The sequence below is a fragment of the Sander vitreus genome, chromosome 3 (assembly GCF_031162955.1).
Source record: "Sander vitreus isolate 19-12246 chromosome 3, sanVit1, whole genome shotgun sequence".
Taxonomy (NCBI): Eukaryota; Metazoa; Chordata; class Actinopteri; order Perciformes; family Percidae; genus Sander; species Sander vitreus.
This window is the reverse complement of record NC_135857.1, coordinates 30,010,166-30,037,399: the sequence shown is the minus strand read 5'-3', so window position 1 is coordinate 30,037,399 and position 27,234 is coordinate 30,010,166. Positions and strand designations below refer to the sequence as shown.

At 41.1% G+C, this 27,234-nt stretch overlaps 2 protein-coding genes across 2 annotated transcripts; one reads left to right on the top strand and one right to left on the bottom strand.

The window, feature by feature from the left end:
- Nucleotides 1-794: 794 nt before the first annotated feature.
- LOC144515790 (protein phosphatase 1D-like) lies at nt 795-10,015 on the bottom strand. Its single transcript, XM_078246911.1, has 6 exons — nt 9,359-10,015; nt 7,712-7,940; nt 5,830-5,954; nt 4,974-5,155; nt 4,316-4,540; nt 795-2,975 (listed from the first exon to the last, which is right to left on the bottom strand). Exons 1-6 carry the CDS (start codon nt 9,882-9,884, stop codon nt 2,595-2,597), a joined length of 1,668 nt encoding a protein of 555 aa, XP_078103037.1. The 5' UTR covers nt 9,885-10,015; the 3' UTR covers nt 795-2,594.
- A 1,833-nt stretch (nt 10,016-11,848) lies between these two features.
- appbp2 (amyloid beta precursor protein (cytoplasmic tail) binding protein 2) lies at nt 11,849-26,867 on the top strand. The gene is made up of 13 exons (XM_078246910.1): nt 11,849-12,258; nt 17,340-17,428; nt 19,090-19,241; nt 20,100-20,223; nt 20,542-20,710; nt 20,902-20,991; nt 21,142-21,209; nt 21,297-21,402; nt 21,577-21,701; nt 22,160-22,245; nt 22,490-22,680; nt 23,519-23,684; nt 25,186-26,867. Exons 1-13 carry the CDS (start codon nt 12,121-12,123, stop codon nt 25,446-25,448), a joined length of 1,767 nt encoding a protein of 588 aa, XP_078103036.1. The 5' UTR covers nt 11,849-12,120; the 3' UTR covers nt 25,449-26,867.
- Nucleotides 26,868-27,234: the final 367 nt, after the last annotated feature.

The following is a 27,234-nucleotide window of genomic DNA, read 5'->3' as shown; positions in this document are numbered from 1 at the left end:
ACAGTTGCTTATAAAATAAAATATTTTTGTGAGCCACTATTAATTAAAAAAGCACACTTTCTGTATTTTCTTTAAAAAAATACTTTGGAGTATAAATTCTTATCCTGCACGATTTCACTACGTACGTAGTACGTAAAATTACCAAACTTGTAATAAGTGGACATTTTTACGCTTTTATTTCGAAAAGTCAGTGTGGCCTGCTGGTTGCAACTTGACGTTTGACCAAAATACACACACAACGGAAGTTGCATTTGTAAACATCCGCATAGCGCCCAAGCGTGGATCTAACCTAAAATATATACCGTCTATGGATCTAACCCTAACCCTAAAAGGGCCCCAGTCTTGATAGGGCCCGGTGTTCCAGTGTTTCACAGGTTAGTCCAAATTTTTATACCTCCGTTTCCTGCTCGTTTTATCTTGATTTGATAAGGATCTCAATGGAAAAATCTTAATTGCTTCAGGACATAGTAATGGGGCAGTGATAACAAAAAATATATATTTTGTATAGGACTGTACCAAACAGGATAATGTACTTGTAATGGACAAGGTAGTAATGTATGATAAAAAGCAAAAATATAAAATATAGATTAAAACATTAGATGGTGTTGGCAGCAGCAGAATAAGGTGAAAACGTGACAAATATGAATGCTTTCGGTATGAAAAATACAAGTATGTGACATATTTTTGTAAGATGTGAATGTGGGCTATTACATTTTACACTCTTATAAATGCATAAGGCATTAACAATTAAGAATAAGTCACTATCTACAGTACTTGCAAAGCATAGTAATCACTGGACTTCAGAGTGCTTTTTATTTAAATAGGTTCATTTCCAAAGTGTTGCTCACATTTACACTGTACACATGCACTTTAGGCTGTTAGCGCAGCCATCCGAATCAGGGATGTCATTATTCAACAAAGTAAATGAGTATACTAAGATTTAGGAGAAATCTTAAAAAAAAACATATATAACCCCGAGCAAAGATTACAGACTGTATTCACAGAGAGAACGTGTCAAACATCAACATTATCACTCCTTGTACAATATTTTAACCAATCCATAATGTTACTTATTTCTGTTAGAAATTGCACTTGGCTCAATGAAAATACATCATGTAACAAGGTTTTACAAAGATTGAGACATCTGTTATATTTGTGTAATGGTCATTATTATTTTGCAGTGAATATTTCTCATCTAAATCATACACGGTCTGTTCTGTAACAAAACCATCAGAGGTGAAAGGGGGCTACTCAGATTAATGAGGATTCTCTTCTACTTATGAAAGTTAAAATTATTTTATTTTACCTCAAATATCCTACATTTGCTGTGAGACTCAAATCATCTCATTCACTAGTTGCATCATTTTCAAAGAAAACACTCTTATCAAAGATAATTAGGTCACCATAATAGTGCAAAAATATTCTCTTAGGAAGTCCATGCATTGTGTGTTTACTCACAAATGAGCCTTGTGCAATAACTTTTTCTCACAGATGTATGGTTGGACAGACAATGTGACATCACTGATACATCCAGTGCAGCCACAATGGAAGTCTGGCAGCACAAAACATTGATTGTAAACATAAGGTTTTGTGTCGGTTTCTCAGATCCAAAAGTCTGTTTTTTTAGAGCCTGGACGTACCAAACTCAGAGGGAAAAATCCATCATTGTAGAGGCAGACATACCAACTTCTGCTAACAGCAGAAGGCTGCTGAAGGGCATTGTCAGAAATATAGAAAATGATTACCTGATGTATGAATGGCTGAAGCTGGCTAAGGGGAAGAGATTACACCAAATATCTCAACTGTAATGTGTCATTACAAATAACAACATTGTAATATGATGATGACTAGAGAGTGGATCTACTACTACAACTTAAAAACACCTTCCATGATTTGAAACCTCAAAAGGGGCAGATGTGTTATGCCACATGCATACTCTCAAAGAAGAAAAAAATGCTACTGCTAACACTAATATATTTATATATCAATATACACAATGTAGTAGCTTACTGGTTTGTGACTGTAGCAGCACCTTCAGTTTAAATTCAAGACAAATCTCCAGCGATTAAATAAAATGATGAGAATAAAAACACATAAATATGTTTGTAACAGGGTGTGCACACAATGTTATATGGAGTGAAAAGGAGATGAAAGCTGTGGTGGAGCTCATCTAAATTTTCATGTTTTATCATCGAACAATAAAAGAAGGTTTAAAAAAATATATATTTGTTTTAAATGAACAGTTTGACGTACTCAATACTGAACTATAAAACGCATTATATTTACACTAGCATCATTAGCCATACTTATTTCTTACAACCGTTACCAGAAAGAGGTGGCGTAGGACACATTTAATCAGCATTTCAGGAAGGTATTTTGAAACAAGACACAAAAGGTCTTGTGAAAATTAGCAGTCCTTAAGTTTTCAAAAGACTATTGTACTGGTGCTAAGCACGGAGAAAAGTCTTTCCACAACCTCTGCAGCAAGGCTGGTTTGCACTGAGAGAATGTGCAGGACAAACATGAGGAACAGAAATGCCGCTGGAGACAAGGTTGATAGTGGGAGGCGGCAGGTTGATGTGTCTGTGTGTGTTTCAGCACACACACACTGTGGGCTTGTTATGCTTCTGGAGAATAGGGGAGACATTATTGGAATCCTTCTGTTTTTTCTCTGCGTTGTGTTGAACCAGCGGCAGCCTGTCGGCAGTCCTGCGTCTGGCCTTCTTAGCCGACAGGCCTGATGATGAGCCGTCAATAGTTCTTTTGCTGTTGGGTGTCCTGCTGCCAGTTGTCCTGTCAGTGGGACTGGACTGACTGGGCAGCTCAGCACTACTGTTAGGACCCAGTGGAGTCAAGGTGAACGCGTCAGACAGAGTCATGTGGTACAGGCTGTTGCTTCCCGATAGGCCGTCCCGTCGCTCCAAGGCAGGGAGGAGCTCACACATGGCCGAGGGAGAGTCTTCCTCTTGAGGCCGCTGCAGGAGAACAGGTTCAACAACAACAACAACCAGTGAGAATAACTACAGCACTTATACATATAGATAATTCACCTTTGAACTCTTCAATTTTCACAATCCCACACAAAACAATTTATGTCTACTTAAACAGAAAAGCAGTCTGATACTTCTGCATGAGCTGACTAAAGCCCGAGACACACAAAGCCGATAATCGGCCGTCGGACAGTCTGGCGAGGTCAGTGACTCGAGTCTGTTTGGTGTGTTCGGTGCCGCCGTCCGTCCGAGGGGCCGTTGTCCTTCATTTTGGCTGATTTGACATGTTGAATCGGAAGGCGGGCACTGCCGGCAGTCGGACTCAAATGACCCATCTGATTGGTAGAGTCCCTTCAGGATACAGGGGCCCTAAAAGTTTACCCATATTGGATGACCACCCCTCCTAAAGACACAGATTTCTTCTTCAAAAATAAACATACGTTTTTTTGATCATCAATGTTGTTGGAGGGACAGTGGGGAAAATATCAGCATGTTTCATATGCTGCATTTTCAGAATGCCTGACCCCCGACACCCCTACTGTCCATCCCTTTTAAAAGGCATGTCTTATTTTGAAAGAAAGCTACAAGGTAAGGTAAGGTGTTCTGCTTCTCAGATGGTTGTGCAGCAATACAATACAAGCCTTCCAGAACCTTTGAATTCACTTGGAAGATGTTGGTGGAAGCAGAGTGGAACTACTTTGCAACTGCTCATGGCAAAGGACCATGTGATGTGACAGTAAAACGTCTGGAAACTAGAGCTAGTTTACAACGCACATTTCAGATCCAAACACAGAATCCACATCACTTGTACCTCTTTGCTAAGTTGTAGGAGAGTTTAGTTTCACATAAGAAACTAAACTTCAAACCGTAGAGATTTAGTTAGAAGAAAAAGGTTGAGTAAAAAACACGCTTGCTGTCTAGACACGGGTAAGGTGTTGTCTAATGCCCCCCCTGTACACACTAAAGGTGAGTATGAAAATGAAACTGCAAAGTTTAGTCCTGCACAATGTCAGTCATATGTTAATTGGAGATGCAATGCTTCTGTTATGAACCTTCACATCAGGCTTCGACTATGTGGGAAACTAACACTTTCTCAACTTTCTAAATGTTGAAAATTAAACCAAAACCTTCTCTAAATAAAAAAAAAGGTACAAGCTTTAATTTGTTACACTCGCTAATAATGTCTCAATGTCCCACATTGCCGTTCATCATATGGAAATTCTTGGGTGCAAAATAAATTCTGAATCATTTCTTTTTCACAACAATTTCAAAATAAGAGTGTATTGTGTTTTCTTTGTGTGTGTTTGTTGTCATCCTGCACTCACCTGAAGGAGAGGAGTGTCAGCGCGGGATATGGAGGTAGGAGGACACTGGGACACCTTGGCTAGGTCCAGCAGCACCTCCTCATGGTGCAGCGTGTCCTGGGAGGTCCCAGGCTCCTGCAGGGCAATTACAATGGCGCTGGTGTTGTCAGCACGCAACATGCGCTGGCGCCACCGCAGCAGAGCGTGGCTGACAAGCTGCCGGGCACTTGATACCCCACATGGTGCCTGCAGCATGATATGAGGTGGACATTCTTCTGTTAGATTATTATTCGAATATCATATATTTTTTAAGATTATTTGTTGGGCATTTTAGGCCTTTATTTCTATAGGACAGCTTAGACTTGAAAGGGGAGCGAGAGGGGGAATGACATGCAGCAAAGTCGGAGTCGAACCCACGGCCGCTGCATCGAGGAGTAAACCTCTATATATGGGCACCCGCTCTAACTCTAGGTGAGCTAACCAGGTGCCCCATTATAGGGCATTTTGATCATGTTTACTTATCTAATGTTTAGTCTACAACAGACGACAATCCAGGTAGGTAGGAAAGGAAGTCATCCATCTATAATGATCCAAATTGATAATGCTATCATGCTATACTGCTAAAGAGTAACCTACCCTTTACAGAAACGAGTCTTTGCTGATGGAGCTCTCCACTCACCATTGCCTCATTGTTGTTTTGACACATGGAGATAGCCTCTTGAGGTGGCACCATGTTCCACAGACCGTCGCTGCCCAAGACGATGTAGCGGTGTTTTCTGGGATCAAGGATCACCACACTGGTGTCTGGCTCTGGAGAAACCACAAACTCTCCGCTGTAGAAGTCATAGCTCCACAGATCACCTGTTGCAGAGAAGAGAAACTTAGCTAAAAGGACCACTGGTCTTAAAAGGTTCTGTACTCGACATTCAGAACATTAATAAGAGCATAAGAAGCAGACAAATATTTGCTATGTAAAGATATAGCGGAGTACTGGCGTTCTGAGCAGCGAATGAAGTCACACTCCCTCTGTGTGTGTTGTAGTCGGTGCTTCTCTGTTCTGCTAGCCGGTCCGGCCGCACATGCATGTGGTCGTGAAACAACATAGGTATTTCACATATTGGGGAGCAGTCTGTGAGAGCCGTGTGGAGGCAATTGCCAGCCCGCTGTTCGTTTCAGTGTTTCGAGTACAGCCCCTTCAACAAACACTCTCCATGATGACTGGCTGGGGGACTGCCCTCCCTCTCTTTCACTTTTCACTAAAAATTCTGCACAAAAGCCAGTCTTCTGAGTTTGGTAAAAAAGCACTTTGTAAAGCTGTGCTGCTAGGCATTTGATCACCTGAATGGCGGAAAGCTTTCACCAGATTTTTAATGAATGTAAATAAATCAAAAGTCAGTAATAAAGTGGCTGTTTTTTCTCTGACTCTAGCAATAGATCTCTGTTTTTCTGAATGTATTAGTCCTTTGGTCTGACTGAAGACCAATGGCTGTTGACCATTGAGGCCCAAAAACTCTTGAATGAGTTTCTTTTCCTACCTAGAGCTCGGGCTACTGCCAAGAATGGTATCTGGTCAATGACAGTGCTCCGACGGACTGGGCCGTTGTGACTCAGCCTTGGCCTCTTCCAGACCACCCGGTTCACTCCAGACTTCTTGATAACACTGTTAGCAGATAGAGAAGGGGAGAGAAGAGAGAAGCTGCCACTGACTTCGAGCAAAGCATCCACAAATTTCAGAAAGACAGTTTTAGATCATTACGGGTCGGCCGCAACAACAAGGATTACACTAAACTGCTAGCTTATTAGGTACAAAGAGCTAAAGCTAATGTGGATTAGGGCCTTTTCAGACTTGAAAGTCCATCCATGTTTTTGTTACAATGTATACATTAGATCCGGTTAGTTTTGGTTTCACATTACAACTAGAAGGGCAGAGAACAGACCTCAGCCAAAGCCATGCCCTAGAGGCACTCAAGTTCCTGCCCGCACCCACACAAAAAATAGGATTTTATTTTTCCCTGTTGGTTTTGGCGATATTTGTGCTTTGGTAAAACAGCGCCCCTGTCAGCGCATCACTAAAAGTTCTGACGGAAAGTGGTACTGCAGCACAGGAGACACCGAGAGGAATTCCAAATCAAAAACCCCACAAAATGATAATAAATTCAGATGAAGTTCTGTGAGAAGGGAAAATCTGTGAACATCAGGAAGACACCGCAGTAACTCTATAAAGCGCTGTGTTGTGTCGAAGTGGTGTTTGTGATAGAATGTTCCTCTCGCCGCACCGGACTGTGTTTCCTCTCTGTCCATTTCACGTTAATAAGAAACACGGGGGTGTCTGTGAGAAGAGGGTGAATATCTGGATAGAATTAAAAAATAATACTTTAACACGTGTTTACCAAATTACAGGAGATGCTTGGACAAAGTCAGAAGAGATGGTGAATCTAACTTTATTGGTACATTTTGTGGTGCAGCTGCGTTGTCATTTTCCTTATTACCAGCATATTTCCTTGTTTTTGTTGCTTTTTTACTTAAATATACAGTTAAACTATGTGGTTACATTATCTATCTTGTAATAATATTCAAACTTGAAATCCAGTGAATGCCCTCTCTTATGCTCTCATTGAGGGAGAGCAAATAGACTTTGCAGACATGTTGGTGCTGCAAATGATGCCTTTCTGGTCTTCACTACTTTCATTACCTGCAAACCTCCAACCACGGCCACTTCTGTAGTAGTTGATTTACACTGACAGGTTGAGTTGCGAATTAATTAACTTTGCATCCTCCCACACATTTAAGGATAATCACATATCCATGTATACTAAAAATGATTCATTTAGTTTTAGTTAGTTAGTTACCATGGCCCTACTGCCCAGGCCTAATGTTTGCTGTAATATGATTTTAAAGCAGCATTTCTCCTCACTAGCTCTATCATATACTGCATTCTTCTTGCATTCCCAACAACATGAATACATCAAATGCACCCTCTTTACATATTGTATTATGTAAAAAGCTGGATTACATACAGCAACATATGTAGGGTCAATTTGCAACATAGTCACACTTAAAGCACAACTATAAATCCCCTTTAAAGCTGTGGAGTTAACCCTGTCATGTAAGCATAAAAGTTTGGTTAAGCCATCCTGGGGCATATCACTAAAACAACATCTTATCAGTAGACATGCCACAGACAGTATAAGAGACATTACCCCTTGAGGAAGATAACATTTCAATCTGCTTTTGTTCAAAAGAGATGCTTTTTGGTTACAATCACTTCTTTTTTGTAGATTGGGGCTGGTGGGGGTCGTGAGAATGAATAAACTGTTAATAAACTATAATTTGTCTTGTTCCAAGAAATATCCTTTGAGAACACAATTCAATTTAAATACAATGCAAAGGCAGGGTGTTTTGTGGAATAAGCCTTACCTCCCTCCCAGACCTTCAATACGCTCCCTCTCTCTGGGTAGTTCAGGTTTGTGGTCTTGTGTGACTTCCACAGCTCTGATGAATGGGACTGAGGGGTCATCCTGGATCCCTAGAACCACTGCCGAGTCCCCAACGTGGGCCACATACATGCGATTTCCTCGTATGAAAACTACACTGGCTGTGGTGCCCGATGTGCTAGGAAGGCCTGTGAGCGTCTTTGGCCATTCAGCTGAGAAGATGAAAGAAGGAAAATAAATATATATACACTGAGCTTTAACATTTACTGCTTATAAACTGTGTACTGTAAATATCTGAACCACACATTCCAGCACAGCAAAATGATGGGCAGTAAAGAAATGCTCCTAAAACTGAAAACTTTTGTTTGACTGACTGTTTATCTTTTTCTAATCTCCATCAAGATTCTTTGAATGCATTGAGCCTGACGACAACATTGTGACCTTTAGATTAGTCTATTGAATGCACTATGTCCTGGAGCAGTCTTTCTGATGTAATCAAAGTCACATGACACATGCACTTTACAGACATTGTGTGTAGACAGCATGTGACGAGCTATAAAACAGCTGACATTAGGGGTGTAAGAAAAAAAATCGATACACTTGAGTATCGCGATATTTTATTTTGCAATACTGTATCGATTTTCAAAAAGGCAATATTGATTTTGTTTGCCTAACAGTGCCTAGCAGTGCCTGACTTTTTGCTTGACGCTAACAATGTAGCTATGGCTGAACTTTGGCCTACTTTAGCATATAAACATTAGCTCACTAAGAACCTGTGAACCACAATCCCAAACTGGCAGTTTGATTTTCTGTGTACTGAATTGTTTACCTAAAGTAAACTTCTTTGACTTTTATGAACATCATGTCGTTTTTTAAATATTAGTTTTTCTAAAATTATACTTAACAATACCAATATATCGCCTTACGCACAGTATCGAAATATATTGCAACATATTGAATTGTGACCCATGTATCGTGATACGTATTGTATCGCCAGGTTCTTGCCAATACACAGCCCTAGCTGACATGCCCAGGCATATCCCGGCAGACAGCAGGTGATGTGTCAAAGTCTGTTTCCCGTTTCCCTCCTGTTAAAATGCGTAGCGCCCCCCTCCGTAGTTAAGGTTCGGGTTTAGGTAGGGGGAACAGACCTCGACAGGTAAACAGACTTCGATACAACACCGGTGCCTGTACGACACAGCACACATTGGCTATTTCACGATTCAATAGGTTTTGTAATGGGTAATAACGAAATATGTAACCGTAACGAAATTTCACGCATAAAGTGAGTCCAAGAAAACAATAAAATTGGCCGACTACTTTACGGAACTTAAACATGAACAGACTTCACAATTGGTAACTGCTTGCTTGTGTCCGATGTGGCAGGCTTTGTTGTTTGGAGTGAACCGGTGGCTCCTGCTACTTCGTTAGCTCTGTTGCATTTGGTTGCTAAAACTGTTGGCCCCATACATACTTTTACATTTAAATAGCAACAGAGACGAATACTACACACATAGTTCCAATTGAAATAGATAGGCCTTTTCGAAGATTTACATAAAACAGACAGCCTCCACTGACAGCTGATAACATTATGTCATACTTTAACTTGGTACAGTGATGGTAAACTTACGTAGCTTCTTCCACATAGCGTGGTGGCAGGCTACAAATCCTTTGCGTATAGCTGAGCAGACCTCCCGGTCACAGTCTGACCAGAACCCCCGCTGCTTTTTCATGAACTCCCACAAATAGTCTCGTGCAAACTGCGCAGCCTCGCGACCTCCGTGCCCGTCAAATACAGCGAAGAACGCTACGGAACGGCGGGAAGGACTCGCATAGCTCTCCTGAGCTCGCGGCGGGCTCTGACCTCCCGATAAAGATGTGTCCACTAAAATACTTTGGTCTTCCCTTTGCACAGATTCACATGATGAATCTGAAACCGGTTGGGACACGGCGGTTTCACCAATCCGGTCTGAATGCGTGTCCCCAGTCAGATAATTGATCGTGCAGTCTCCCCCACTGCTCTCCTCTGGCTCACCCGAGGTCGGCTCTTCTTCTACCGGCTCGGGCTCTACTATGACCTCGGTCACATCTTCCATGTATTTCCTGCCTCCTTGGTCGGTAAATACACTCACTCGCATCAATAATGCCTTTTCCATGGCTCCAAAAATAAGTCGCTCTCCAATTTGTCGGTACTGTTAGCATATAAAATACCAGGAGAGTAGAGTTTATTGCAGCGCAACGTCCTGCCTTTGTTTATGTTCGGGCGTGGAAGGCATGCTCATACGCGTTGACGTCAAAATCTGTCTTCTTCTGCACGTAGACGTGGCAGCGCCAATGCAGCTGTTGCCCTCTAGAGGTTGGTCCCCGACCCCAAACAGCAACAGAGATAAATGTGCAGCACAAATGTATGTAAAATCAAAAGTGCAAAAAATAAACGAACAAAAACTGCCTGAAATATTTTAACAGCATAGGCCTATGTATTTTGATTTGAAATGAAACAATGACTTACAGCTTTAATTTGATGGTGATCACACTTAACATTCAAGATGTTTATTAGTCACTCCAACTATACAAGTATAAACGTGTGAAGTGTCATGTCTCCCTCGCTCTCTATTTTTTCACTCTGTGCGCGCTCAACTCTTGACACACTTGCTCAAATTGGTTACAAGTGTGCCACAAAACCAACCAATTGGAGAATTAAGGGTCAATTCTGATTGGCTGTTCATCTCCAATTAAATAGCAAGTAGCAGGAAACACATCTACAGGGGAACAGTCTTTGATAAAACCAAATTACGTTTAACACTGTATCCAGCAAATTTAAATAGCTAATTACTCCCTACTTACTACCTTTTCTTGGCAACTATCATGTTTTTTTCCAAATGTACACATTTATGTACATATATTTAGGCATTCTATTATCAAATTACATGAAAAATACTGCATATAGAGGGTTTTCACCGACGTCACGTTCTGGGCGGTAACCTGGATGCGCGGCCATATTGGAGGCATTCGGTGTAAACAACTGAATGGAGTAATGGAGTATTGTGCACTTTGGATACTTTAATACTGTATGTCTAAACAACAGAAAAGCTCATCAAAACGCGTCCAAGATGCAAAGCATGGAAGGACTTGTACCACAAAAAGGCGCGATATTTTGAGAAATTACAGTTCACTGGCGGTGCAGATCCCTACAAGTTGGCTCCCTCTTCTTGGATCCATGGCGACCCGGTGAGTCTTCCTTCAGTTGCATATCCCGATATAGTTAACTACCTGGTTTTCTCGCCGAGCCCATACACAGCGGAAGACCTTAAATCCTACAAAAGTTTGGAGGCTTATAACCAGATGGTGTGTGGATGGGTGAGGGAGACGCAGTACCAAGTCATTAACGACCAATGTGTTGTGAAGGCCAAAGTAAGTAATGCAATAACGTCTTTAATCAACCTAACCTTAACTGTATGACATCATTGTGATACTCAAGGTGTAGCCACAGACTCTCAATAGTCTTTTTTTTTTCAATTTAAAGACCGAACAAGACAGAGTTTTCCCTCGTAGATCCTGGTTGAGCTTTGCCAACTACAAGCGCCTCCTTTCCTCTGATAACTTCTGACATTCCTCTCCCTGGACTTTTGGAAGTCGATAATATTCCAAATGTTTTTCTCGGTCTGACCTATTGGTACAACCTAAAACACAACGATAATTAACCATTTTCCTTAACACCGTTCGGGATCTACTTCAGTGCCTGTGCTTTGTTGTGATGCGGAGTACTTCCAACATGGCGACTTCGGGTCTGATGACGCGCCGTGAAAACCTTCTATAGCAGCGGTGAATTGGAAAAAATGGGGGAGCATGCCCCCAGACCCCCCTAAGTTTTGGGCTGAGCCCCAAATGTTAACAACGTCTGGCTCCGCCCCTGTAACCATTTAATTTTTTACACATAAACTACCAGTTTTAGGAACCAAAGAACTGGAAAATTTTACATACATTTAAATAAAGACATGAATGTTTTTATTTTGTACGGGTGCCTTTCTGCTTATACGTTTAGTATATTTTATCATCCTCAATCCTACTAAATCGTAGGCTACATTTTTTTGCATCGATTGCACAATTACGTCACTGCGTCAACGCCAGTGACTGTATGCGTAGAGACGGGGGCACGGAACTGCTGTAGGGTCGACGAATAATTGGAGATGAAGGAGAAAGATGTAAATTAAAAAGCGGTTTTAGAATTATAGTGGTACATTGGCGATAGTACAGTTATATGTCGCCTCACGTTAAAGCGAATGTATATGAGGACTCGCGCAGGAAGTGCTTTAATCGCAGTTAGGTAGCGAATGTAGGAAGAGTTGGGGAGGGCTGTAGCTGCTGGGGTTTTTTTTGGAGAGGGAAAACAACATGGCTGCGGTGGAGCTCGAATGGATCCCAGAAACACTGTACAACACAGCTATCTCGGCTGTGGTGGACAACTACAGCCGATCAAGAAGGGACATACGGTCGCTCCCAGAAAATATACAGTTCGATGTCTATTATAAGGTACGTTAAAAAATGATCAGTCAAGAGGATCAGGTATATCTGACAGCCACCATACTGTCAGTTTGTGTAATCAACCGCTAACATTGCTGCTAAGCTCTTGAAGGCAAATGAAAAACTGCAACTACGTTGCACCGCCTGGTATTTTCCTAGAAGATACAAGATAGCTAGTATGTGTATCTGTATGATGAACGTTTGTTGACAATGAAGCCATGAACGGGGCATTTAATACATAAGTGAGCGTGTAACGTTACATGAATTGTGGCAATGTTGTCATGTCTAGGGCTGGGCGATATGGAGAGAATTCAGTATCACGATAGTTTTGACCAAATACCTCGATAGGGTTGACTATTGGTGCTTTCACAGAATATTTACACAATGAGATGTTTGATATATAATCATCAGTAATGTGAGTATAATGACTAAGTTGGTAATAAGGCTGTCGTCGACTAAAGATATTCTTAGTCGACTAACACTCATATAATTTTGTCGACTAACGTTAATGGATTAGTTGATTTAATCGACACATCTGTAAAACTGAGTTTCTCCACAAAGAAAAGTGCAAAAGCACCACTATAAATCTTGTGATGTGCTTATACGTGTCTTGGAAAAAAAGTCATACAGCATGAAAAAGCATAACAAAATACTAATCAACTACAGAAATCTTACTCGTATTAAGGCCCTGACACACCAACCCGATAATTGGCCGTCAGACAGTCTGGCGAGGTCAGTGACTCGAGTCTGTTCAGTGTGTTCCGTGCCATCGTCCGTTGGAGAGTCCGTTGGGCCTTCATTTTGGCCGATTTGACATGTTGAATCGGAGGGCGGGCAGTTGGACTCAATGACCAATCTGATTGGTGGAGTGCTAACCCGGAAATGACAAGCGGGATGAGCAATCTCAATTCCTCTCAAAATCTGACAAAAATCTTTTAAACTGACCTTTGTCAATCTGAAATGAAGACAGATTCAGCAACTGCATGGCCTATTTCTCGCTTAAAATGTTTCCAGAAACACGTTTCAGTGAACTATTTTCGTAAAATACGAGGTCGTATTCCGAACGAGCCGGCATTATGTTCTGCTGGAGAAGCCAGACCCACGTGACGCGTTCGTCATTTCCGGTTAAAAACTTTTGGCCGACAATACAGATTAGCGCCGCTTGCTGTTATGGAGATGTATTACATCTCGCGCACGTGCAGAACGTACGCTCAAGTCGGCGTCGCTTCAGTGTGTTCCGAGGCACTTTTTGGACCGACGGGAGCCGAATGATCAGTCCGACTGCCTTTTCTGCCGACGGTCGGACGTCGAGTTGGTGTGTCAGAGCCTTTAGACCAAAACAACTGATTACTCGACTTATCAACCAAGGGCGGCCAGCCATAGTGGGTAAAGGCAAATACCAGGAAAAGACAGCACGACAGCTTCATATATCGCCCAGCTCTATATGTAACTTTAAATTAACGGTAACATTATTTTTGACCCACTTTAGCCTTTGTTATTTGTTACGCTAGTTCTTGAAGACTTTGTTTTAGCTGTTCCTTAAATTAGGTATGTACCGATTGTGAAATTCTGGGCTGATACAATGTTTAAAACAACACAAAAGAAATCAATGTAAAAAATAACTGGACTGGTGTTTTGAAGTCATTCATCTCTTGATTACACTATCTTTGAATGAGCAAAAATTCAATCATACATATATATATATATATATATACATTTAAATGTATTCTTTCACATTTGACTGCTTCAAAAGCCCTTTTAGCCTGCTATACAAATATCGTTACCTACTCAATGACAATCTTTTCACAAGATAACTATACCGGTCTATATACTGTATGGTCATAAACCTTATGCTCATTTATGATACTGGCAGCTGTGGTTGGACAGACATTGCTCCTTAACCAGACACCAAAACACACTTATTTTATTGTTAGGACAGGTGTACAAGAATTTGCATCAAACTGTCCTCATCAACTTATGCCGTTGCTACTGTCCTGTGTTGGTAGTATTCACCATCATTGGCTTTAGGCAGTGACAGCAAAAAAGGAAAAACATTTTCAACAGTTGATTGAATCAAGTATTGCACCTCTCAGACAGCTGAAGGGCAGCATCACAATTTGCCTCCTGTCCACGCTTATTTACATAGTTGGAGAAGGGATTCTTCCGTGATTGTATGCAAAAATCAAAAGTACTTGTATGCCATACTACTGGGTAACGGCCCAGTGAAAGCACTGATGATGATGATGAGGAAAATGGAAAGTGTGCCCCCCAGAGTTCAAATTCCCAAGAAAACACAGATGACATTAACTTTGTGTCCTCAATGGTAGGCATGGCTCTGGTCATTAGAAGTTTATCCTTAAACAGCCATTCATTCTCTGTAAACAGTGTAGATTTTATTGATGAGAATGACAGTGAACATTACATGTCCCAGACTGGATGTCAGTGTGGAATAAGACTTCTCCAACTAAATTCTAAATATGCATTAGTTACTGGAAAAAGTATGGTCCTGTCATTACATGGAAAAGTCATAATTTAATAGCCACTTTGTAAAACTGTTTAAGTTGGCTGTCTGGCTACAGAGAGGTACCAGGAACCTTCAGGTGTTAACAACACAGCCTGCCTCTTTGCTATGAAGCCTGACCTGTGAACCTTGACCTCTTAATTTCTAGCTATTCCATTTAAAGTTGACAAAGTTATTATCCAGCTCTAAATGAGTTACAAAATACACACCAGTCAAAAGTGGCATGTGACACATTTCATTTCTAAACAAACTGAAAAAAATATTATTTTTTACTTATCTTGAGAGAGTTGTGTGGAGCTGAAACTCATTTGGCAATGGCTTGAATGTAACGAACGTTCATTAATATCAAAATATTTTTTAAAGATTAAGACTTGGGAACAACAAAAAATAGTGCTAGCAATGGTTACACTCACCATTGATAGTTTAAATGAAGGGGCTGCTGACACCATGTTTCACGAAAGTATTACATGTCTTTCGAAGCTGTCCCCAGGTCAGCAGTAGGGTTAGCATACAAGGACTGCAGTGCTTTAAACTCTAATGCTCACCATGACAATTCTAACATGGTAATGTTTACCGGGTATAATGCATGTTGGCATGCTAGTGTTTGCTAAGTACAGCTGAGAGACTGATGGGAGTGTCATTACTTGTGCATGTATTTGGTAATAAACCAATCATTGTCAAAATATTTCACTCAGAACTTCAAATTTCAACCTCATGGTGGCACTAGAGAAAAAGTTGGGGGATCACCAAATATAGTAGGCTTTGACCCCTGGGTCCCATGAATGTCTGTACAAAATATCATGGCAATCCATCCAATAGTTGTTGTGATATTTCATTCTAGAGCAAAGTGGAGGGCCAACTGACTTTGTCATCCATAGAGCCATGCCACAAGTATGGTTAATAAAAACCTGTTTACATAATATGGAGTACAAACTTCATTTACTATACAATGATGACAAAAAATAATGGCGTACAAACTTCATTTACTAGACAATAATGACAAAATAATGGCACACTGTAAATTATACTCAAAACTCTTTGTTGCATTGTGTTGTAATTTCAGCAATAGAAAAATGTATTTTCCTCAGTTACCACCAACTATCATAAGCAGATGCCCACAACACATAATCTCACATCACTCTGACATTAAGTGAGATTTCACCCAATAACTACAGTTGAAGATACGCAGCTGAAACTGGTAGTGTCCCCTATAGACCCCACCTCAAAGAGCCACTGAATATAACACCTTCCAGTTCAGTGCATTTCGATGATTTCGATGAGCATTTTTGGTCCTCCTGAACAGCAGACAGCATTTTCTAAAGCATCACTTAAAACACCCATAATAGAGACTAGGATTAAAGTAGGACAGAAAGTCCACCATTGTAGTTACAGATAGGACATTCTGTACCTCTCCGCTGAGACGCTCTTTGCATGCTATTAATCCGATCAGTTATTACCATAGAGTGTATATCAAGATGAACGTCTTTACAGTTCCTCCCAAGAGAAACCACAACATCTTGATAGCTCCCTGGTGGCTGGGTCATAGAAGCTTTTAAAGACTCTATTTGTCCATTGTTCATTTCTAAAGAAACACGACAATGTATAAAAGGCTCCATTACCTTATGCCTTTCTGTCGCACAGTAGAGAAATTACCGTACGGTCAAGAGAAGCTCGCAGGCAATCGGGAGGGGGGGGACAAGGGAGAAGCCCATAGAGAATCCATGAAAGCGTTGGAACAAAATATTTCAGCAACGTTTTGATGGATTGGAAATACTTCGGTATATGGCAAGTGAATTCATATGAAGTAACATTTATCCACGATCCACTTTATCCACAAGATTCAGAATGATTCAGATTTCTCTTGGCACAGCTACCAGAAGACTTACAAATTTCAGACAGGTTGCTCACATCACATCTACGTCGTCAAGCTCAGTTTGAGGCACAGCAGCTGTGCAGTACGCTCAGCCATCACTGGAAAAGTGCTTCTAATTTACTTCACTGGTCTCCATCGAAGTCTATGGCGTCGCTGTCTCCATTTCTTTCACTGTCTATGTTTGTACTGGGCAGCTTCCAGGTATGAATGTGTAACTGTGTGAATGTGATCAGGGTATTCTGCAAAAGAGAGACGTCCTCTCAGTGAACCTTCCCTGAATAAATAATAATAATTATAATGTCATTTTAGGTAGTTCTTATCTAGTTTGGTATTAATTACTTAATTGATGCTATAAAAATGGGGTGAAACGTCACGATTGACCGCTGTGAGTTACTCACGATTGGTTGGGCAGGTGTATGGGAGGGATGGTATGGCTCCACCGCCTAATCACTGCTGCGCAGACTTTGCCTCCAAAATTACAAGGAGGCAACATCCCTAATCAGGATGTATTGGATTTTGCCTTCACTCTTGCACAGTCGGAGGAAGTAGAGAGAGACATGCATTGTCCATCTTTATATGCAGTCTTTGGTATTACCTATATACTTGTCATTGTGCTCAAAATGGAAGAGTTGACATTAGTATTATTGTCAGGAAGTCTCCATGCTGACCTTATCCCTCCCTCTGTGTGTCTCTAAGCTTTACCAGCAGGGCCGGCTCTGCCAGCTGGGAGGAGAGTTCTGTGAGCTGGAGGTGTTTGCTAAAGTACTGCGGGCTTCAGACAAAAGGTAAGAATATGATGGTGTGAGCTTTGCCTGAAACCTCACATCATCCACATTGACCCATCAGTTATCTTACAAAATGGTTTTGGAGACTAGTCTCTTACACAGATAGTTATCCAAGCAGTTTATGCTGTATATGTGCTGAAAACTGCATTCATTAAATCGCAGATATGGTTGGATATTGTTTACAGAGCTGCAACAAATAGTCAATTAATCAATCTGTCCATCAACAGATAATTAATCCCAAATGTTTTAATAATAGTTTTTTTCTAATACAAAACAGAAAAAAATATCCTGGTTCCAGCTTCTCAATTGTCAGGATTTGATGCCTTTCTTTGTCTTTATAATATATTAAGCTGAATAGGTTTTTATTCGAATTATCTTTTATTTTGGACTGTTGGTTGGACAAAACAAGACATTTGAAGACATCATCTTGGACAGCGAGACATTTTAATTTTCTCACTATTTTTTCTTTAACTTTCAATCGAGAAGAAAGTCTGCAGATTACTGATAATAATGAAAATAATTGGTTGTTGCATCCCTAGTATATAAATGACTTACTTTTGGAAGAATAGATTCCTAGACATTGAAGTCATTGTCCAGAACTGGACTTTTGGCCATAGCTCTCTAATCATGTTTTATTCGACCTAGTCTATCCCTCATTTGCTGTTTTGACCTAATCTGAATAAGCAGTTTTTATATAACCTATTAAGTGCTCCTTGCCTGTGACTGGCCCCACCTCTTGTTGTTCCATGAGTTTAACAAAGCCATTTTAAGTTCCATACCACACTCTGCTGCTATTCAAACTTCACTTAAAGAAAAGGATTTGTGAAAGTAGACAAATATAACACTCGTATAAGAGCTTGGTGAAATGTAACGCCCTGTGCACATTGCACAATAAAGTAACCTTTAGGTTAAAGTGTATTGTGGATGTTCACACACAATGTTATCTGTGTGTTGTTGCTTTCAACCTTCATTGATGGGCTTAATGAGCATATAATAGCAGTCGTCATCAGCATTGATATTCACTGATTAGCCAGATGTGTGTAATGTCTGTTAAGGTTTTTTATTAGTAAAGGCTTAAAGTGCTCATATTGTGCTTTTTGGCTTTTTCCCTTTCCTTTATTGTGTTATATATCTTTTTTTGTGCATGTTATAGGTTTACAAAGTGAAAAAGCCCAAAGTCCACCCCAAAGGGACTTACCATCTCCAACAGAAAACACTGTTCACATACTGCTCCAAACAGCTCTATTGTAGTCCAGCCTTTACTTCCGTGACGAACGTGCGTCACTTTGTAACACACGTTATAATGCTCGCCATGCTGCTAGCATGGCACGCCCTCATACTCTGCTTCTGACTGGGTAGTAGTCCTTACCTAGGTACTGAGCATGTGTGACTCCCAACAAAGATGGAACAGAAGTGAGATGCCTCACTCTGTAGCTAAAACAGAGAGCTCAACACACAGGGTAAAAAGAGGAGCTGCAGCAATGTGTGTTTTTTGAAAATTAAACCATGTAAACCTTTTCTGATGTAACCTCTAAATACAATTATGAACCTGTAAATGAGCATAATATGAGCACTTTAAATGTAACAAACAAAATATGAATCTTACACTGTAGTTATGCCCTCCACTGACCTGGTTTATTCCTTTGTCCTACCCACGGCAGACACCTTCTACACCACTGCTTTCAAGCGCTAATGGACCACGGTGTGAAAGTGGCCTCAGTTCTGGCAAACTCCTTCAGCCGCCGCTGCTCCTACATCGCAGAGTCCGATGCCCATGTCAAAGAGAAGGCCATCCAGTTTGGCTTCGTGCTGGGTAAGTGGTTGGTTAGGGGACGAAAGGTTTCACACAGACACTCTGGCTGTTACTGTATCTCACAGACTATTTCAAACAATCAAACAGTGAGTGAATAAGTGGAGGCTGTTCATTCCTTCCACTGATGTTATCATAGGTTCAGCTCATAGGAAAAATACATCGGGGATCAGAGATGGGCCGAATCATTGCCAGCAGTCCATAGTAATTTGGATGATTTAAAACAAATGTCATCATACCACATTTATTACTACTAGGACGGTTTGATTTTTATTAGGAATTTAAAAACACAACAAATCAAAGAAGTGTCATGACAAAAAATCCAGGACAGCACTTAAAAGCATTACTAAAAACACATATGCGTTAAGTGTTCCTCGATGCAATACAAAAATTGATGGAAGCATAGAAATTACAAACCTACTAATCCCTCTTGCAACTCCATGCCCATGGTTCAAACTCCCTCCCTTAAAAGTGAACCCACAAAAAACACTCACCACTAAGCCACTTTAACTTTTGTTTTAAAAATTGCATTTGTTTGACTTTGTTTAAAATGCAGGGACAGGTTGTTCCATAAGGAGATCCCAGTATAGAAAAATCAGCTTTTTGCTATTTTACATTTAACACGTGTAACGCTGCATGACATAATGTTTTGCTCTCCCTTTAACAAATACCTTGTGGGATAAGATACCATAAGATGTGTTGCTTGTGCATCGGGATTTTCTGCTTGGATTTGTTTTGAATCGAGCTTTTGGGATATATATTTAAACCACTAGTTACCACCGGTGATGCTGAATCTATCTCCTCTCATTTGGAGCCAGTTGGATTAATCTGATGTTTTTTTATTTTTTATTTTTATTCTAGGTGGCTTCTTGTCTGATGCAGGCTGGTATGGAGATGCAGAGAAAGTGTTTCTGTCATGCCTGCAGCTGTGCACACTCCACAGTGAAGTCCTCCACTGCTTCCGGGCTGTGGAATGCTGTGTCAGGTCAGTCTCAAAACCTGCGGACATTCAGTGTATGGTTATATTTACCAAGAATTCTGTGACCCAAGACCCTTTGTGCAGATTAGTTTACTTTCAAAATATCTCCTTCATTTCTGTCCTATTCAGTGGTGCAACCACAGAATGGCTTCCATAGTTTGAAATGTCATTCCCATGTCATTACACAAGGGTTGGTCGATATGTTAACGTTTTCCAACTGGCCACTGTCAGCCCAACAACTGGCTATTGTTGATATATTTTCGTGCAGGTGTGTGTGCCAAGTTAGTCGACTGTGTGCTAAGTTTTCCTCTGTTGTCTGCACAGGCTGCTTCATGTCCGCAACGGCAACTGTAAGTACCACCTGGGCGAGGAGACCTTCAAGCTTGCTCAGTCTTACATGGACAAACTAGCCAAACATGGCCACCAGGCCAACAAGGCAGCGCTGTACGGCGAGCTTTGTGCCTTGCTCTTCGCCAAAAGCCACTATGATGAGGTATATGTCACCACCAGTTAATGGGAATATTATAGCTCTTATTATAGCTCTATAGCTGTTATTGACAATAAAGACAAGTGCTTTTAGTTGTATTCATTTGAATTGTTTACAGCATTGCAGAGTTTTTGAGAAATACTCCAGACAGACATGGATTAAAGTTGGAACCCATATGTTTTTCCTGCATTTTCCAGGCATACCGGTGGTGTATAGAAGCTATGAAGGAAATTACTCCAGGGCTGCCTGTCAAAGTAGTGGTTGATGTCCTCCGGCAAGCCTCAAAGGTTAACTTTAGTTTGTTGATATTATTGTTATTATTGAGGGTACAGTGTCTTTGCAAAATGTATCTACAGAACAGCAATCTGTTGTGCATTGTAAGGAAATCCCTTGATGCGACATCCATGTCTGATATTTGACTTGTCTCTCCGCTGCAGGCATGCGTTGTGAAGAGAGAGTTTAGAAAAGCAGAGCAGCTGATCAAACATGCAGTGTTTTTAGCAAGGTAACCTGCTGTGCCTTATAAATACCCCACATTATTTTTATTCCTTCTGTTATCATGAATTCTAATTCAATATTTTGTGTCTTGCAGAGAACATTTTGGACACAAGCATCCCAAGTACTCCGACACGCTGCTAGATTATGGATTTTACTTATTAAATGTAGACAACATATGCCAATCAGTTGCTATTTACCAGGTAAGTAGAGTGATTGGCAACAGAAGTGTGTAAATGTTTTCTCTGCCTCAGTTTATTATTTAAAAAAAACTGTGTGGCATAATATATATATATATATATATATATATATATATATATATATATATATATATATATATATATATTAAAGTCTTTTTTTTTCTCTACAAATTCCAGACAGCGCTGGACATCCGACAGTCTGTGTTCGGGGGGAAGAACATCCACGTTGCCACAGCCCACGAAGACCTGGCCTACTCCTCATATGTGCACCAATATAGCTCCGGGAAATTTGACAACGCTCTGTGAGTACAATGAATCTTACAAACTTGTGACTGTTTCTAAACCAGTTAATTACATTAGACATGGGCTCCCTTGTAGATGTAGCACAAGACTATGACTCATACTGTGCCTGTTCTGTTACTCACTGGACTGGGATATATGTTATGTGGCTGCATGCTTTGGATGCGTGCCATTTCATATATTAAAAAGCGCTAATCACTTTAGACACAATGATAGATGATGGCATGGATAAGATTGTATTTTCTAACTGAGCCAGTGACACCGCGTCTTGTATACAAAGGCCCTTCTTCAAGCTTGGGTAATGCTTTGGCCTCTCTAACCCAGATGTGAGCTTCACAACAACTTTCCTCAGGGGAAGCACTTGGCTTTCTTGGAAGTGTTTATCCTGAATAGAATACAGTTTCCAGCCAAATCTGAGTTGCATGGCATGTTTGGGTCAGCTGCTGTGTTTGTCCCTCAGGTTCCACGCAGAACGTGCCATAGACATCATAACTCACATTCTGCCTGAGGACCATCTGCTGCTGGCCTCCTCCAAGAGAGTCAAAGGTAAGGCAAGTTTCATGGAGATACTGGGCTTCAGCCCACTGTGTGGAGGGTACGGTGGGGAATATCAGGCATGCACTCTATCTTAAAACAAGCATAATAACCGTGAAGTGTTGGGAAATCCTAGTAAACCTGGTATATTTCACCTTTGGTACCAAAGAAATTACATGGTGCTGTCACTGTGGCTCCACTGGTAAATCCTGGGCAGATGTCTAATATGTTTTTGATCATAATTTATTTCCTTCAGCTCTGATTCTGGAAGAAATCGCCATTGACTGCCACAATAAAGAGACAGAAGAGCGCCTTCTTCAAGAGGCTCATGACCTGCACCTCTCCTCACTGCAGCTGGCCAAGAAGGCCTTCGGAGAGTTCAACGTTCAGACAGCCAAACACTATGGCAACTTAGGACGACTCTACCAGTCCATGAGGAAGTTCAAGGTGTGTGTGCGCGTGTTTTTGTTTGTTTCATTGTGAAAATAGCTCAGAGCTTGTTGCCAGTTGTGTCTTGGCATATGAAAGACATAGGATACAGAGATGAGCTGGCATTTGCCAAATATGACCGACACAACACACGTCTTTCTTCTCAAGAAAAGCTTTAAGTGCTGTTTTTTTTCTGTTCTTTTAGCGAAAATATACCATCCAGTTTGTTTAATCCTGACATAATAACAGCCTAAACAGAAAGTTCCACATCAGCTGCAGCCATTTTGATAGTTTTTTTTAAAACGCCTCAACAGCGCTCCTCTTTGCCGTCTTTGTCTCAAACGTGCCCCATAAGACAAACGGTTGTGACTAAGGCGGCTGGAAGTCTGTCCAAAGCGGAGGAGGACCAGGTGCATCTGCCAGAGCAAATAAAACATGAGCATGCAGATTCATCTGGTTCCCAGGCAACAACGTTACAGTCTTTAGTATAAAATTCCCCTAGGCAGTGTTTCTCTGTTGAGGGATAGTAACAATAAGAGTACATTTTTTACTAGAAAGAACTTTATAACTTTGGAAAATATCCACTTGATTTCACACATTTTTGACAAGGGAAATTAGTTTAAAATAAACCATGGCATCCATTTTGCACGGAACAAGGACTGTGATCACTTACATTGAAAGTGCTTTTAGAAAATGATGAACAGTATGTTCAGTATGAACAGAAGGAATGATTAAAGTAATCAAAATCTGTTTCATTTTTCATATTGGTATTTAAGCTATAACTGTGGAAAAGAAACCAAACGTGTTAAAAATCATTCATTAATTATTGTGGTTGTACGGGTGTCCATGTAACCAGGAGGCAGAGGAGATGCACATCAAAGCCATCCAGATCAAGGAGCAACTTCTGGGCCATGAGGACTACGAGGTGGCTCTGTCTGTGGGTCACCTGGCCTCCCTCTACAACTACGACATGAACCAGTATGAAGACGCAGAGAGGCTCTACCTGCGCTCCATCGCTATCGGTCAGACACAGGGATGGGATGGGTCACTCATGCTGGCTGTTACTTTTTTTTTTACCTTTGTCTGGTTTTCAACAACAACAAAAACAGTTCTTACTTTACTCACCTTATTGTAAATTGAGTACTTTTGTTCATGCCGGGATCCTGTACCATACATATGATATATTAGTTTTTCCAGTGAGCTGTTGAATAAGCAGGCTGGTGGCGTGTTTTGATCCCATCCTATGAACTGAACCTGCTCCAGAGCAGGTTAGCCATTCACCATAATTACCATGGTTAAAGTAAATGATTGCTTCTAGATACTACAAAGCCTGGTTTAAGATCATGGATCGCTGCATAGCCTTCCAATCTTGCTTTGTAATACAGGGCTTTGGACACTTCTGTTTCTCACGGACTCCAGAAAAATGTGTTTTTCTGCTCTGCTCGCAGGAGTGCTGCTGCAAATGAACCAAATTCTGAGCCAAAGCTGCCAGCTGAGTCAGACTGATTTGATATGCTTCTCTCATATGTTGACACGAGCCCCAAATACTTAATGTTTGTCCAAGGCTTAGTAGCCCACGGTGGGGCATTGAGTTAGTCATTAGGAGCTTAATTAGTTTGTAATTAAAGGTGCTCTAAGCGATGTCACGCGTTTTTTAGACTACAAAATTTTTTGCCACATACAGCAAACATCTCCTCCCTATCCGCTAGCTGCCTGTCCCCTGAACTGTAAAAAAAACACGATCTCTGTAGACAGCTCAGGCTCGACAAATGGCAACAAAAACAAACTGCGCCAACCTGCACCACGAAACATAACAAACAGTGTTCCAGCCAATAACCGACAAGAAGGATTTGGGGGTGGGGGTTTGGGGGGTTAGTGCGCGGAAGGGAGGGGGAGGGGACGGGATGAGGAGGAAGGAGGGGCGAGCTAGCCTCCGTTTTGTTTGAAAATACTTCGAACATCAACAAGAAGTGACGTCAGCCAACATCGCTTAGAGCACCTTTTAATAAGGAAGGATTTAGATCATAGATCAGAATCAGAAAAGGATTTATTGCCAAGTAAGTAACGCAAGGAATTTTCCTTGGTGAATGGTGCATATATAAACATAAACATATTAAAAGAAAAATAAACAATGATTGTAAAAGAAACGGTAGGGCAGCATTAAACACTTATTTTCGTTATTGATTATCAGCCTATACATTTCTTGATTAATCGCTTGATCTCCTAAACATCAGAAAATATTGAAAAATGTCAACCTATATTTTAGAGCCCGACGTTGTTTTGTCCGACCAACAGTCCTAAACCCAAAGACATCAATTTACTATAATGTAAGGCAAGAAAAAGCATAAAATTCTCACATTTGACAAGTTTAAATAATGGAATATTGTACATTTTTGCTTATAAATTGACTAATCGAATATCAGAATAGTTTGACAATTCGTTTTTGGTCGATTGACTAATTAATCAACTAATCACTGCAGCTCTGGAATGATTACAAACATGGTTTGTGATGTGTCCTAACAGGTAAAAAGCTGTTTGGAGAGGGTTACAGTGGGCTGGAGTACGACTACCGAGGCCTAATCAAACTCTACAACTCAGTGGGGAACTACGAGAAGGTGTTTGAATACCACAACGTACTGTCTAACTGGAACCGGCTGAGGGACCGGCAGTTTGCTGTGGCAGATGCCCTGGAGGACGTCAACACTACACCGCAGCAGACCCAGGAGGTGGTACAAGCCTTCCTATTGGCTCAGAGCCTGGGCCCCACCCGCCCATGTCTTGGCTGATTTTATGAGGGAAGAGAAAGAAGAAGAAAGACACATGGGCTTTAGCCTGGCGAGGACACATACTAAGCCCAAATGTGATGCTTCAGTTGCACACAGTTAAATAGTAATGCACAGTCAATTCAAGCATCACTGGCGAGTCAGCTGGCTTTATAGTCACTGCAGCTGCCAGTACATACACAGACATACACACACATTTAGTTGTGGAATAAAAAAAGTAGAGAAGACACCGTTTTCAAACCTCATCGACATTCATTCAAACCATCAAGATGCATCTCTGGACTGGATGCAGCTTCACCCCACAGAGCAGACAGTTGCATTTCTCCAAGAGAAAGAGGACAGGACTGAGGTGGGGGGGGTAAAAAAAGAAGAAGAAGAAAAACAACCCTCAATCCTCCTGTAAGGATGACAAATTCTCTCTCCTCTTCTCTTGTCTCGCTCGCCTTTTTCTTTCAGTTTGGAATCGGAGGAGATTTTTTGCTTTTTGTATTTGAACCAGTGTAGTTCTTAATGCCATGAGACTCATCATAGATCAAAACCAAGTTATCCAGGGCTATATACAGGACAGTATCTGGACCCCACACACATCTGTGAAAAACTTGTTTTAACCCACATCCATCATCATCACTTGGTGGATCAGAGATGGAAAATGTCAGATATTTTTGACACTTGTACAGTAAAATAATACGGCAGATTGTACATTTAAGTCTCAATTGAAGCCTTCTTAGTTCTTTTCTTTGCAAAGAAACGAAAGTGGATCCTAATGGTGTTTTTCCATACACGTGTGCTGGCTTGGCTCAGTTTGACAGCACAGCAGGGATTTGCATCTCCATTATAAACACACAAGCCTACCCGCTTGAAGGTGTCTTAAACTGCTTTTCTTGAGTCGATGACGTTTAAAAGCAGCGTGCTGATCCATGGCTGTGACTAGTGGTCAAAGGAGTGGCGTTTCCTATAAATTCTTCACGATAAAAGTCCCCCGTTATTAGTAAACACGTGAGTCGAGTCTTGCAACACACACTTGTTTGAGGGGGAGAAGGGGAGGTTGTCACGGCAATGGGTTGGCTGCGATCAGCGAGACGTCACTGCAACCTCCTGGTGGGTGGTGGGTGTGGAGCACCTTGGCCCGACCCCGGAGTTGGTCCATCTCGGGCGTCTCAGCGTGTTTAATCTAGTAATGGAAATGCAAATCAGTAGCGGCAGCCGATGGAAAAACACCATAAGAGAACTCCTGTTTTGAACTGCTTGTTGGAGAGAGATTACAGTACACAGAAACAGTGGAATGTGTTCAACTAGTGGGTCTATTGTTACACACAGAACAGGCTTCACAGGTCTTGATTTCAGTATATTTTATTTCTTTTTTTTTCAAGCTTAGTACTGACGATAATTAAAAATGCCAATAATTTATAATATGCAAAAGTATGTTTATGTAGCCCATTGTGTATGCTTTTCTTACTGAGTGAGCCATGAATTCTGAAGAAACAGCTCAACACTATTACTCTAAAACAAGGGACTTGGATGGAATGGAAAAGAGGAAGATGCTAAATGTACAGAGGCTTATAAGCCTCCTTTTATTTGTGAATGTTAAGGTGTGTGTGTGTGTGTGTGTGTGTGTGTGTGTGTGTGTGTGTGTGTGTGTGTGTGTGTGTGTGTGTACACAGATAAAACTGGGTGCCCAAGTGCTCCACTGATGATTACTAGCCTTACACCAGCTTGCAGTTATCTGTAGACGGACCCATACTTCTAAGTGCTAAATAAACTATTACACCCTTAAGGGCACTACAATGGG